Consider the following 14,847-nt stretch of genomic DNA (forward strand, 5'->3'; position numbering starts at 1 on the left):
ATGCACCTGTCACAGTGGCACTTTATTTCTCAAAAGATGCCTCATGCAATTCAAAGTGGGGCAAGAGTGCAATATAGCATTTGCCTGAGACTACAGGGACAATATGGCATCTGTTATCCAGAAAAGCACTGATTTTATGTCCACAGAACCCCCCATCAAAGCTGTTTTACGTAGGAACTTTGTAACTATAGCATTCTTATCTGGGTGAGGGTCCAGACGGGATGGAAGGACTGTGAACAAGATCTGGGCAAATTGACTATGTTAGGCTCTCATAAATTATCTGATGTGTCTTACTGTATAGATAGCTCTGATATTTTGATAAGCTACATAAGGTTTTTCATATCGGCTAAATGTTGTGCATATAGCATAAGTCACAAACATTAGACTCGGTAATCACCTTGTGATTAGTACAATCTGAGGGAATTTTACGAGCTCTTGCCCAAGGCCACTCACTAGACATCTTACTGTTCGTTATAATTAACTTGCAATTAGGCTACTGATCAGTCAGACCGGCTGACTAGCTAGATATCCTACGTTGCCGAGTTACAAACCTTAATTTTTATAACCTTGAAACCTTTATAAGCTTTATACTATTGAAAATTTGGTTAAATTAGGGCACGTATCGCTGCACGACATGAGTTTAGTTCAGCAGCTGCATTTTGGTTTTGTTGCCTGTAGTTTATAACTACGTAACTAACTAGCCTTTTTCCTGAGAATATCATTGATATCGAATCCCACTTTACTTTTATATTAATAAGGCACATTATTAATGTAACGGGAGCAACGTTGACGAATGTAAAAGTACATTTTGGGGCTCCGTAAATGTACTCGAGTAAACGGAGAAAAAATGTAGTCTAATAAAAACCTGAGCAAACAGAATACGTATGCAGCACCGCACATGCGAATAACTAGTGTTTTGCAATTAAATAACGAGACTATAATATTGTAATAATCGGCAGATATTTTTCAGTTTGCATCGTCCCCCATCATGAGGCATTTGAGAGAGAGAGAGAGAGAGAGAGAGAGAGAGAGAGAGAGAGAGAGAGAGAGAGAGAGAGAGAGAGAGAGAGAGAGAGATTAACGGTCGCTGGTATGCTAGTAATGAAATAATGTAGCCTAATGTGAAAGTTAATTAGGATATGTTTCTTTGTAGGTCAATTTAACATGTCGGTTCACGTATCTGTTTCAACACACATCACTATGACGCATAAACGAGGGATTGTGGTGTTGTGGGTAGAGCGGAAAACTTCCGCTAATAACTGACTTCGAAATTCGATTGCAACAGGCAGTGTTCCTATTTTAGGTGAGTTAAACGTTACGTTCCCTTAACTGGCGTCCCGATGTTTTATATTCAGATCACGACACTTCGGATAGACTGAAGCCTTTTATTTTGCAGTCTAATTTCTGAGACTAAACAGATTTCGGATAACAGCTGGATGTGATTGTGGAAGTTTTGTGTATCAGAGAAGATTGAGGTATGCAACACTTTCGTTTGCCACTAACTGCAGGCCTTTCTTCTAATGTGTTGTGATACGATTTTTGAAATGTCCACAAAGGTAATTATAGGTATTATAGTCTTATAGGAAGAATTGATACAATCATAAGGTTATGAAAAAGCAGCAGTCAGATCCATTATATATGTATAAATGTTCGTATATCCACATAGACTCTCTCATTGAATTGACTGTTTCTCATAACTACACAAAGCAGCCCAGTAAGGTCTGTATAGGCCGGAACTGTACACGGCGACGATAACACAATATAGGAGAACTGTTTACAGTTTAGAACATTTACAAATGAATATGTCAGACAAAACATATATGTATGTTTTGCATTGCAGAAGAGTGATGCAGTGTATGTAAATAATATAATGTAATTTCTGGTCTGTGGTTCTAATGGAGAGATGGAGAACAGGCAGAGTTGGTATGGCTAATTGTATGGCTAATTTCCCCAGAGAATACAGCGCTTGTAAATAAGATGATTAGATGCCTTTATATATATATATATATATACATACATACATACATACATACACACACACACACACACACACACACACACACACACACACACACACACACACACACACTCACTTCTTTGTTTGCTTTCTGCATGCTTTCATTGAATGGGAATAAAGACAATGACACTGATTCAAAATATTTGGTAGTATGACATGTGCAACAGCTGAGCCATACAAGTACAGAGGGGTGTGAATAAGTTGATGTTTCTTTAATAGTTTGCCCAGTACAACTGTGCTGGAAAGACTAAGCAGTGTTTCTATATCAACATATAAATGCTTATAGACTTATAGAAAAAAAAATCCAGTCCAGCCTTCTCAAAAAGACAACAGGTCATGGTTACTTCATATCCTTGTAGAGCTTAGGGTTTGCGGTAAGGCTTAATGTTATTTAGAGGACTAGCTGTCTTACAGTAAACACATGCACAGAGACATGTTGTTGTTGCTGGGACATTGTTCTTTATGTTATGCAGACTGTGCCATTCTGATCGATTTCTTATAGCTTTGTCTTGTTTTTGCAGGCATACAAAACTACGACTTTTGCAGGAAATGGCAAACGCAGGTTTTCTTGTGTTCTTGCTCTTTAATCTTTTGGGTAAGCTTATGTGTCGTTTCACACCTTATTCTTTCCTTTTGTTCATATATTATGTCAGACCACCACAGTCATACGTTATCTTTGCTGATTTCCTGTTAACTCTAAGTGGGTGTTTCTTCCTTTGAAGTAGCAATCTAAGTTGTTCTATTTTATAAATTTACATTTTATATATTTACAGAGATGTAGTGTCTGTAACAAAATTATGTAGGTATTTTGAATGCAAATGTTTATACAAGACTGTGAAGAAGTTCAAACCCAATAAAATACAACACACTTAAAAGTGTGATGCACCTACAGCCCATTTAGGCATATGAGAGTTGGCCGGATTTACTAAGAAATGGAAACTTTGGGCTATAGAGAAGGTGGAAAATCTCAAAATCAAAATATCCCTAATGGGTCCAGTAAAATAGTAACAATTAAATGGTAAAATGTAAGTGGTAATACCATAAATCTGACTCAAGTGAAATAGACAGAGTCCAAACATTTTTTCTTATTCTTTTCAGTTGCAGTCATAAATATTTGGCCATCAATGAAGCTATTATTTTAGATGTCTACCACAGAATCTTGAAATTAAATAATGAATGAGATTAAAGTTCAGACTTTGCCCATTATTATGAAGGCATTTACATCCAAATCGTATGGTCAGTAAAGGAATTATGGCCATTTTTGTAGATAGTCCCCCCCCCCCCCCCAATGTTTAAAGGCTCAAAAGTAATTGGTTGGCCAGGTGTAATTAATTGCTTCATTAATTTACTTCAAAGTAAGCTGCAAAAACACTGGTTTGATTGATTTTAACTGTGGCATTTGGAATCTGTTGCTGTTTTCTTTCAATAATAAATCTAAAGAGTTGAAATGAATGAAACAAGCCATCATTAGACTGGAAAATCAAACAAACCCATCAGACCCAAGCCTAGTGCACATCAGTGACTCAGAAACACCAAAAGGCACAGAAAACAACTGCGGAGGATGACAGATGAATTTGTTCCCTGGTGAAGGAAAAAACTCTTCACAACCGACCACCCTCCAGGAGGTTGGCTTAATGTTGTTAAATTGAACAATCACCATGATTTTGTCTTACCACAAAGAGTTTACTACAACATGTAAACCAGTAGTTAGCCTCAAAAACAGGAAGGCCAGATTAGAGTTGGAAAAAAAAAATTTTCTCAGGCAACATGTTATGGACAGATAAAGATGAAATCACATCAGCTTTATTGTCACATCACACCTACACAGGAGTAAGGTGAGTGAAAAGTTCAAATGTAAGTTCTTCCTCCTTACAGTCTGGCAGTATTTTACTATATATATATATATATATATATATATATATATATATATGGGGGTGTGTGTGTCTATGTATATATCCTATATGCAATATATTCTAAAGGGAGAAAAAAGAGGCAAGATATATATATATATATATATATATATATATATATATATATATATATATATATATATATATATATATATATATATATATATACATACATACAGCTGTGCTAAAAATGACAAAAATGTAGAAACGTGCAGACAGTTACATAAACATTGTTCATGCACACTCCTTGAACACATCGTGCATTCATCATACCTATGTACACCATTGAAAAACAAACATTGAGTACACACTGTATGTAGTGTTATTAGATACTATATGTTATTATTTAAACTATTTTCAATAAAATATGTTTCAATTATTATTGTCAATAAAGTGCAGATTAATGTGGGTCATATGGTGGAGAGGGCAGGATTGTTCATGTGAGTGTGTTATGTGAGAGTACAGGCCATACTTACTGTGTAACTGACTGAAAGAAGCTGTCCAGTACTGGATTATATGGTGCTGGAAGGCAGCAGTGAGAACATGCTGTATCTTGGATTGGCGGACTCTCTTTTCCTCAGAAAGCAGTTGGTGTACTCCAGGAGTGATGGGACTTCAGCCTCTTTGATGAATTGGTCTGTTCTCACCACTCTCTGGAGAGCTTTCTGGTTCAGAGCAGTGATGTCAACCACAGGCAGTCATGCAGCCAGACAGGATGCTCTCCACAGTGCATGTGCTAAACATCTTAAGCATACAAGCATTCATACCAAACCTCTGTAATCTTCTGAGGTCAAAGAGGTACTGTTACATTTATGGCATTTAGCTGACACTTTTATCCAAAGCACCTTACAATTATGACTGAGTACAACTTGAGCAATTTAGGGTTAAGGGTCTTGCTCAGGGGCCCAACAGAAACTTGGCAGTGGTGGGGCTTGAATGGACAACCTTCCAATTAAAAGTCAAGTACCTTAACCACTGAGCCAACACTGCCCGCAGGTCATCTTGTGCCTTCTTTACCACATGACCTGTGTGAATGGTAACGAACAAGATGGCACCAGTGAGGTTGGCTGCCATCATGACTATTCTGCTCACGGTTTGTTTGGTTTTTTTTTGTTTTATTTTTTTTGCGCTTTCACTTACTTTAGGCTCTTTTTCGTATCACCATGGCTCACATTAGCTATGACAGAAACACACTTGTTTCTATTAGTTTACAGTCCACACACCTCTCATTTTTAACTCTGGATCCAAACTAGCCAAGAACCCGAGGGAGAACAAGGGAGGCAACGTGAAATGGCAACCCCAAGGAAAGCGAGCCGGCATCAGGAACCAGTTGAGGGCTCAGTCACATTGAGCAACCCTGATTAGCATTTGACTAGTCAATGTCCAGTCTCTGGAGAGCAAGCTTAATGACCTTTGGGCCAGGATTCCAGAGGATTCTAGAGGGACATTTGGGACTGCAATCTCCTTTGCTTCATTGAGTCATGGCTGAGACCAGCGGTCCCAAGCCAGACCATCCAGCCAGATGAGTTCTTCTTGGTATACCACACAGACAGGACAACAAAGTCAGGAAAGCCGAGGGGTGGTGAAGAGTGTGTGATGGTGAACAGCATATGTTTTTACTCTTGCATGCTCCTGCACACCCAACCTGGAGCTGCTCACCCTCAAGTTTCATCCTTACAGCCTTCCTCAGGTTGATAGTCAGCAACATTTACAAACTTCATGAAGCTCTCACACAGTTTCAGACACAGCACCGAAACCCTGTGCTAACTGTAGTTAATTAGCTAGGCATTTCAATTGCACAGTACCTAATATTTATCAACACATCACTTGCCCCACCAGGGATGACAAGGAGACCAGAGGTTCAGGTTTGCAGGGAGGTCACACAATGGGCCGACGAATCAGTGGCCACCCTGCAAGATGACTCTGGATGACTCAGATTGGAGCTTGTTCCAATGCAGCACATCAGCGGGAAAATGGACAATTACAAGGTTGCAGCATACAGAGTTTGCAGAGCAGTGAGGGAGGCGAAGTGATACTATGGGAGGAAAATATAACAGCTACTGCAGAATGGCTCTAGAACCATGTGGCAGGGGCTGTGAATGAGGACTGAGGACAAAAGATCACGAGGACAAGTCTCTGGCAAACGAGTCACTGGCATTCAAGGGAGTGAACACAAGGAAGGTGGTGGGACTGGATGGGATCTGCAGTCAAGTTCTCATAAATGCATCATAAACAGCATTTTGACATGTGTTCCCTTTGTCCAGATGTGAAAGGGATGAGTGCAGTGTCAGGGTGTAATAGTCCTGTGGAAAAGGCACATGGGTACGCACCAAGTGGGACACAAAAGAAAAGGTGTTTATTGGCTTCCAGTGCTCCAGTGCAAAAGAAATTTATATCCCATCAATACAAACAAAAATATTCACAAAAAGGAAAATTCAGTATTTACAAGTTCAAGGCACAATTCAACAAGCAATCATAAATGTGCCAATACCTATCACCTTCTCAAACACCACCTGTCTTGAATTTTCGCTCTAAAACTTACATTAGGTGATGACATTTCCTGTCTTTTTGGCAGGAAAATTCATCATAAAAATTCCCTTGAACACAGGCTATAGTTTATTTTCTCTCCTACACAAAATGAAAGCTTCTCCATAGAAATAATCACAAGTAAATTCATTTTTCTCTTAACCTATATTTGTTTTACCTACTTAGTTAAAATATATCAACTTTTCTGGCCAGATTAACCTTAAACCTAAAGTCTAGTAACATATTTTTAAGAACAATATTTAATTTCAATATATTTCTCTTCACTTGCAGGTCTTCACTAATTAACATTACCATTTTCATGCATGTTACCAATCACTCAACCAGAGAAACAAAATATTTGGGGCAGAGGTCCTTCATCAGCTGTTTAAGCAAAGTGCTTCAAATATTCACATATACATATGCTCACTGTATGTGCATCTCAAACACAGAGTACATATGAACACGCTGTGGTGGAGGGTGTCTCCATCACACAGGGCTATGGCATCATCAGTGGATCTGTTCTGTCTGTAGGCACACTGAAAAGGATCCATGCTGGCAAGAAGTGAGGTGCAGATAAATTCTCTAACCAGTCACTCAAAGCACTTGCTTATGATGGAGATTAGCGCTACAGGGCACCAACCAATCAGACAGGACAGTGAGTTTGTCTTTGGTACTGGAACAGTAGTGACCAGTTAGAAACAAATTGGAACCACAGACAGGGAGAGTGAGAGATTGAAAATGTGAGTAAATACTCCAGTTAACTGATCTGCACATTCTTTGAGTGCACATCTGGGAATGCCATCTGGACCGGCTGCTTCGTGGGCATTTATTCACTTAAAAGAATTACACACAGAACCACAGAGGTGGTGAGAGATTTTTCCTCACCAGTGGATATTCCTCCATGTTCCTGGACTTAAAAGCAGTGGTTTGTGTGTTCAGTGCTGCATGCACTTCACTCTTGAGCCACAGTTTCTGGTTGGGGTAAACACAGACTTGTACTAGAATGATCAGAAGAGTATGGAGATCAGAAGGATCTGTTCACTTGTTATCTAAAGCATAGTACATCATGTGTCCAATATGGTGGAGGCCATGTTATGGTGTGTGCATATTTGGCTGTCAATGGAACTGGTTCTCTTACTGATGAGGTGATTGCTAACAAAAGCAGCATGAAGAATTCTGAAGTATATAGAGCTATATTATCTGCCAGGATTCAGCCAAATTCTTCAAAACCTGTTGGATGGTGCTTCACAGTGCAGATGGACAGTGACCTGAAGACTGTGAAGGAAACTTAAAACCTATTTAAGGCAAAGAAATGGAATGTTCTTTAATGACCTCAACCAATTTGAGCATGCATTTCAGTTACTAAAGGCAAAACTGAAGGTTCCTCTTGTGATATCTGGTGTCAACCAGAGGAGGACATGTTCTTCTTTTGAGTCTTGTTTCCTCTCAAAGTTCTTCATGCTCTTAGTGTGTTTTTTCTTGTCTCTGTCTCCTTTGCCTTGCTCACTCAGGGCTTGAACTCAAGACATCTCTAAAGCTGCTTTTTGACAAAGGCTGTTGTAAAAAGTGCTATATAAATGCATTGAATGTGGAAGTAAAACTTGCCCATAACTGGAAGGGCAACTACAATAGAATCCTGGCAGAGCAACATGAGAACAAATTTAGAGTCTTGTGATATCAATGGGTCCCAGACTTCAGGCAATCACTGGTTACCAAAGGGTTTATAAGGCAGACTATAACATGTTCATGTGGTTTATAATGATTGTAATGTTTTTTTTTGTTTGTTTGTTTTTCCTGAGTAAAGCTTGCAAAAGAGCTGGATCTGACTTAATGAAGTTTCATACTGAATAAGTATGTTGAAATAGCTAATAAATGAAGGCACTCAGCTGTTACATTATTGTTGCTAATGACAACAGTGGTTGCTAAGATATTATTGTTAATTGTTTATTGACACTGCAATTATGCCAAATCAGTCATTTTAAATTATGCTGACCCTGACTCAAAATCACAAAACAGAAATATATTTCATAGCCTTGAAATATTTTTTTCTGTGCATCAAAATATCTGCATCACTACAGAATGTAAACACAGACATGTGGTTTAGCTAAGCATTAGGCTACAGATTTAGAAAGACCACCCTAGAAATTTATTTTGCCATATTTTCAATGTTTATGGTGCAGTGCCCTGGTCACCCAGAGAAGAATGGGTCCCCCTTTGAGTCTTGGTTCCTCTCAAGGTTTCTTCCTCATGCGCTAGAGAGTTTCTCGTTGCCACTGTCACCCTTGGCTTGTTGTAAAAAATGCTATTTAAATAAATTTGACTTTGACACACACACACACACACACACACACACACACGTGCATGCATGCACACACGCGCGCACACATATATGTACCTAATTATAAAACACCACATTCATTTCTTCATCATACAGTTGTCTCACAATGCTGCAATGCCACAAAACCTACTTCAGTGGGATGCTTCACTTTTGTTTCTCTGATCAGAATTAAATACAACTTTTAGATGCATCACTGTGAAAATGTTCTAGCACCAATGATTTTCTCATAATTTTAATTGTAATCTCACTCTCTTTCCTCTTCTTCCCTTCATGTTCCATCTTAAGCTATTATCATGGCAGAAGACACTGGTAGGCATTAGGTTATAAGCAGTTACTACATGCATTGCTTCTGATAGATCTAACCATAAACAGTAAATATTTTTAATTAATTCACAATTTCTATAAATAAGGTCTTGATATTTATATTTTTTATCCATCTGACTGTCAGACAGTGGCCCATGTTACCGGATTGCTACGGGTGCCCTGGCTGGCGTGGTTCTCGGTGACATCATACTTACAGTTTTCATTGTTGGAGTCACATACTGCTATGCAAGCAAGCGTAGATGCAGGAAAGAAAATGGTAAAAACCATTATTGTCTGTCATATACTGTTTTACAGTGTGTGACCTTCAAAATATTTAACTTTTTCTGGACTTGAACATATGCTAAATGCTGCATATATATGTTTACACATTTTACCATTTTACCAAGTTATATTCAATAATTCGTTTTGACATTCGTGTGTGTATATGTCCTTTCACAGCTGATAAAGTCTACATGAATGTCAGAGCAAACTGCAAACCATAACGACTGAGGAAGGATGAAGATCTGATAGTACGAAACTTTTGATAATATGATAACATTTAATCCCTAATTCAGAACAAAAAATACTCTGTTCTGTTTAGGGCCCCGAGGCTTTGTAGAGTCTACAAACTGTTCCATGAAAAGACTTCATTATGTCAACTGGTCATAACTGTATACTTTTATAATTGTATCATAAGTGTAGACTCTCATAACTGTAACATATGTAACTTCTTTTCGTGCTTAAATGAAACAAAGATGTGAAACATTAATGTAAACCCTAAATAATGCCTAATTATTTTCCAGACAATCCTAATGTATCTGCATTATTTGAATTTGTTTTTTTTTTTAATGTATTTTTCATCATTCTCAGTATAATACATCTGTCCTTGTGTGGTCTTAAATGCATATAAAACCTTATACAGCCACTTAGTTGTGCCCTCTGCTGGGATGGACTTGGCACTACACTTAATAGGGTATGTGATAATACAAGCTAACCAGTACGTACAGTCGGGTCCTTCCTGAAATGTGTAGACAAATGGATACTGAGTACAAAATCAGGTAAATACAGGATACATCAAAGTACATAATCATGTGTTGCTGACAAGAAATGATCAAAATCAGTACATGTGCAGAACCACAGCACAGAAGATGAAAATCATTCTGGACAAGAAGTAAATTACAGCTGTTTTTAACTGTTTAAATAAATTAATTGGTAATCCAAACTAATATATATTCCTACTGTGATAACAATGTTCTAGAAACATAGATGTAACAGCAATCTAAGGATCGTGCATCATGAGACTCCGATTATGTTGGATGTTATTATTCAAGTTTTCTGTTATTCATGTTTTTTGTTCACTGAAAAAAAGCTTACAACTAAATTGCTTCTTGGGCGGAAACCTTCATATTTTTTCTCTGATGTATATGTAGAATTTATGTAGAATTCTCCAGTACTTTCTACCAGGAGTGGACTTCATTATCTCTCATTATCTAAGTGAGCATGGGGAAAACCCTTAGGTTTTAATTATGTCTAATCTGTTTTATCAAATCCTGTATGCTTTACATTTCCTGCTGTAATGTTCATCACCTGAACATTTGTTATATTTTATTTTAGAAATGAGCTATATCAACACTGTACAAATGTGTAGAAATAGATCAAACATGGCAAATCTAAATCCATTTAGAAAACATTATTTGTTGATGAAAAATGTATATGAATACAGTATATGAATAATCTGTAATCTGTTTATGTTTGTCTCTCTGACATTGTGGTTATTGGTCCTTTTAACTGAAATGATTTACAATGTTATGGCTATCCAAGTATGCAAGTATGCACTTTGTATAATTGTATGTGAGTTAAATAGTTGTTAACAAGTGTCTTACATTTTTTGGAGAGAAGTTTATCTTGGCTCTCTTCCATACCTCCAGGTATTATAGTAACTAGTTTTCTATGCAAACAGGACAAACCCATTCACTACTCTATATCAATTCCACTGTCACAGTGTTGTTTCACCTTATATTTCAAATACAAACTGACTACTCTTCCTTTTTTCTACAAAGCAAATCTACCACAGAACTTTAGTCAGTCGCTGACTTCAGTAGCGATTGCACGCACAAGATGTGTGTTTCTTCAGCTACTACTGCTTATCAGGTAAAGCCACAGCGTGTTATTCCTCTGCTGGACAGAAGTGCACAGAAAGTGTGGAACCACAGAGGACCAAGCTGCATCTTGCTAACCACATGCTGACCTGGCCCGTTGCAGAAATCACCTAACCACAAGAACATTTTTACCTTCTCTAGAAAGGAGAGAAAAACAACACCCCTTGACATAACATCAAGGCACTCACTTTATGATCCTGTTGTTTAAAAACAGGTTATATGTAGATATATTGAAATTTACATATGTCACAATAAATAAGGAATTTAGAAACCCATATAATACATACAGGTACCTTAAAAATATCTGTCCAGGCAAGTTCTTATTGCTAAAATGTAAATTTTTTGTGGTACATTAGTTGCCTATTTCTTTTGTTTTTCTTAACACTATCTGGCATTTTTATGGAGGGAGACTGAAGAGATAATTGCAATAGCATCTGAAGAACAATATACAAAACTGGAAGTTTATGAAGTGTAAAAGAGACTATCATATCAGCGAGGCAGTAGAGAACCTTTGAGTTCCTCCTCATTCCCCCGAAGCTGAGAGGCACTGACACATACTCAGCATGTGCTCACCAATTCACCACAGCGTGTCTATTTATATTTGGGTGCAAACTCCCTCAGCTCCTACAGGTGCCATTTTGTGCTAAACGGGCAGCTGTATGACCTTCAAAAGGAACACTGCATCTTGGTTACAGCAAATCCTCACCAGCCTTTTTGTTTTCCTAGCCGTCTTGATCTCACCATGGTCTGGAAACTGTTTTTGATGGCTCTTCTCTGTGGACTGTTTGGTAAGTTAGTGTTGCAACACTAACACCATTCAAGTGTTAGTGTCTTTCTTTCTTTCTCTCTCTTGGGAATCGGTGATTAATGGGTCAGGTTTTATGTATGATGTTTTAAAGTGCTTGTACTTCACAATAAAGGTTTTTTTTTCGATGTGTACATTGAATAATTTGATTAACACAAACACATAAACCTTGGAACATCAACAAATGAAATAAATAGCAATCCACTTTTGGTTAAATGAAATAATTCAATTCGTCTTACCTTTATAACTAAATAACATGGCATTCTCATGTTTAATCTTTCTGTATTTTAATAGGTTCTGTTGCAGCAACTCAAGGTAATTATTGGCATCCTATCATGAAAAATAAACAGTGATCTCACTATAATCTGAACATATGTCTTAGTATTTATGTAGATATGTGCTGCCTGTCTGTTTGCCTTTCAGATTGTGGCTTCTGCTATGAGCTGAACATGGGGGTAGTTATTGTGCTCATTGTGTGTGACATAATTCTCACTCTTCTTATTGCCATCTCAGTCTATTGTTTTGCATCACAACAGAAGAAGAGCAGCTCACACACATTTACTAAATCTTGTGAGACAGGTGTGTATTTATTTGTGCATTTGTGGTGGGGGGGGTAGATATATGTAAGAGGGAGAAAGACTTGGTAGTATACTTTGAAGAACTTAAACTTCGAGGTCAAAATCACAAGCTTTTAATATCTTAAGGTAAAGGACAGCTTCGCCAGCCATCGAGCAGGCCAAAGGATGTTGAAATGACAGAGTCGCCTTATCAGGTGAGATGCAGTTCAGTACAATAAGAAATATCCTTGGCACACATTTCTGAACAATGACAATGACAATAAGTAATTTAAACATATATATGTACATATGGGTATTTTTGTATAGTATTACAATAATCATTAAAATGATTAGGCAGTGTTCTCTGAAGGTATGGGAGCTGTCTCTTTCTCGAGAGCTTTTAACTGCTCTCTTTGTTCTTGTGTTTTTGTATGTTGTAATAGGAACTACACGGAGACCAGTCAGATATATACAGTGATCTCCACCAGTATCGGAAATCAGGCAACATGTGAAAGAATCAGTTGGTGTAAAATGAGAATGGTGAGCTTAGATCCAGTTCTGTCACTCTGTTCTTGAGTGAGCTGTTCTTGTTCAGTTCAAAATATAAGAACAAATGAAAGAGAAATAATTTAAATGCTATTTAGCAGGCTCTGTGTAAATTAACTCCATTTTTTAAATAAAACACCTTGCATTATACACAGCTAAACATATCATAACAACTGTAAAAATGGCTCTAAATCATGAATTTGGAATAATCACGTCTTGCCTTAATAACAACTTCAAATTGAGAATTTAAGACCATGTTTGATCAAGAAATAATCTGCATATCTTTAAAGGTTTTAATAGATTTGGGTGTGGGACTGAAATCCTCTTTTATGTATGATTTCTGTGGAAGTCACCTGCAATTGCCAACTTATATTAAAACTTGTATACCATGTAATTAAATTTTAAGAGGTGTATAGTGACCAAAGGTACATTTGCTTATCCCTCACAGTGTCTATACATAGGCTACATAGAATACGTGCTATAAAATACCAAGACTAAACAATTTAAAGCTATTTTCTATCTTGTGAAGCAGTAACCCTTGTCACATGTGGCTGGGAGCCACAATCCCTCACTGTGTTCTCTTCCCACTCCCATCACATGACCGGAGCAATTAATTTTGTAACAGATAGTCAACGACCCTTGTTTATCTGTGTCATATATGTTGGGAGCTCAAACAAAAAGGTATACTTGCTGGAAGCCCCAAGGACTGTGATGACAACGTAGGTCGTGCCTTGTGTGTGCATGTGTGTGTGTGTGTGTGTGTGTGTGTGTGTGTGTGTGTGTGTGTGTGTGTTTGTGTGTGTGTGCCTGCGTGTTTGTGTGTGTGTGTGTGTGTGTGCGTTGGTGGGAGTGGGTGGGTTCCATGCATATGTGTATGTGATATTTTATGTTTAATTGCATGCCATGCCTTGTATTACTGAAGAACACTATTGTAGCAGCTGCAAAGTTGTTTACAGCACAGTAAATGTCATTAAATGCATCTAATGAAGGCAAGAACATTTGTCCTGGCTAACAGAGTAACAGATGAATCATGGATAGTGCTAAATTAGAGCCTCCTTGTCAAGAACAAGAAGGGGATTGAGTACACCAGTCAGCACATGACTGTGATATAAGTCAGGGAAACAATGTGTTTGAAGGGAAGTCAGGAGAGAACGCAATAGATACTATGAATAAACAGCCTTAGTTTCTCCTTGAGTGCGTTTTTTTGTTCTCTAAACATCACTCAGCCTTGGGTAGTTCTTAATTTCTTCTTTATTACAAAATAAATGTCTGTTGGGCTACTGTTATCTATGTTAAAAGTCTTGGAAAAGTACGACAGCACTTTGTTAGATGGCGAAGACCCAATTCTACTGTCAGACGTACCTGAATGCACAATGATCTCATGGGAGTCTCATAATGAGTAATTGTTTTCATCCAGATGAAGCTGCACCCTCAGCTGTAGCTACACTTTCTGTAACTGTACAGTTTCACTCTGTAACTGCAAACTGCAAACTATGTTTTTGCTACTTAATAAAACCGTTTGATGAATATATTCTCTGTTGGCATTACTTTAGAGTTCAGGTGTAATAGAGAAAAAGAATATTTTAAACACAAGCATGTTATCAATGTTAGCAAACAAACTAATGAAACTTTCTTGTCCCTGGTTGATTCATTCCTCATAAACAGTAAATATATTGTTAAGAAATG

The 14,847-nt window shown here is 37.6% G+C and overlaps 2 protein-coding genes across 5 annotated transcripts; both read left to right on the top strand.

Annotated features, from left to right (window-relative positions):
* The first annotated feature begins 1,078 nt into the window (after nucleotides 1-1,078).
* On the top strand, nucleotides 1,079-10,835 carry hcst (hematopoietic cell signal transducer). Of its 3 annotated transcripts, XM_035530406.1 has the most exons (6): nucleotides 1,080-1,303; nucleotides 1,397-1,475; nucleotides 2,539-2,612; nucleotides 9,077-9,100; nucleotides 9,240-9,371; nucleotides 9,554-10,835. In XM_035530406.1, the coding sequence occupies exons 3-6, from the start codon at nucleotides 2,567-2,569 to the stop codon at nucleotides 9,595-9,597; spliced, it is 246 nt and encodes an 81-aa protein (XP_035386299.1). In that variant the 5' UTR covers nucleotides 1,080-1,303; nucleotides 1,397-1,475; nucleotides 2,539-2,566; the 3' UTR covers nucleotides 9,598-10,835. The 3 variants fall into 3 exon arrangements, with proteins under 3 accessions (XP_035386300.1, XP_035386299.1, XP_035386298.1); XM_035530407.1 differs by lacking the exon at nucleotides 1,397-1,475 and having other exon boundaries at nucleotides 1,079-1,303; XM_035530405.1 differs by lacking the exon at nucleotides 1,080-1,303 and having other exon boundaries at nucleotides 1,310-1,475.
* Nucleotides 10,836-11,874: 1,039 nt separating this feature from the next.
* tyrobp (transmembrane immune signaling adaptor TYROBP) lies at nucleotides 11,875-13,927 on the top strand. Of its 2 annotated transcripts, none has more exons than XM_035530998.1 (5): nucleotides 11,875-12,041; nucleotides 12,353-12,373; nucleotides 12,452-12,637; nucleotides 12,763-12,830; nucleotides 13,059-13,927. In XM_035530998.1, the coding sequence occupies exons 1-5, from the start codon at nucleotides 11,996-11,998 to the stop codon at nucleotides 13,125-13,127; spliced, it is 390 nt and encodes a 129-aa protein (XP_035386891.1). In that variant the 5' UTR covers nucleotides 11,875-11,995; the 3' UTR covers nucleotides 13,128-13,927. The 2 variants fall into 2 exon arrangements, with proteins under 2 accessions (XP_035386891.1, XP_035386892.1); XM_035530999.1 differs by having other exon boundaries at nucleotides 12,482-12,637.
* Nucleotides 13,928-14,847: the final 920 nt, after the last annotated feature.

This window comes from Electrophorus electricus, chromosome 10 (genome assembly GCF_013358815.1).
Source record: "Electrophorus electricus isolate fEleEle1 chromosome 10, fEleEle1.pri, whole genome shotgun sequence".
NCBI classification, from domain to species: domain Eukaryota; kingdom Metazoa; phylum Chordata; class Actinopteri; order Gymnotiformes; family Gymnotidae; genus Electrophorus; species Electrophorus electricus.

What these genes read in the sequence shown, in the direction of transcription:
- hcst (XM_035530407.1), top strand. Translation starts at nt 2,567, where the DNA reads ATGGCAAACGCAGGTTTTCTTGTGTTCTTGCTCTTTAATCTTTTGG. An exon ending in CTTGCTCTTTAATCTTTTGG is followed by an intron (nt 2,613 to 9,076) that starts GTAAGCTTATGT and finishes TTCCATCTTAAG; the next exon opens with CTATTATCATGGCAGAAGAC. An exon ending in TAGATGCAGGAAAGAAAATG is followed by an intron (nt 9,372 to 9,553) that starts GTAAAAACCATT and finishes GTCCTTTCACAG; the next exon opens with CTGATAAAGTCTACATGAAT.
- tyrobp (XM_035530998.1), top strand. Translation starts at nt 11,996, where the DNA reads ATGGTCTGGAAACTGTTTTTGATGGCTCTTCTCTGTGGACTGTTTG. An exon ending in TCTTCTCTGTGGACTGTTTG is followed by an intron (nt 12,042 to 12,352) that starts GTAAGTTAGTGT and finishes GTATTTTAATAG; the next exon opens with GTTCTGTTGCAGCAACTCAA. An exon ending in TGACAGAGTCGCCTTATCAG is followed by an intron (nt 12,831 to 13,058) that starts GTGAGATGCAGT and finishes ATGTTGTAATAG; the next exon opens with GAACTACACGGAGACCAGTC.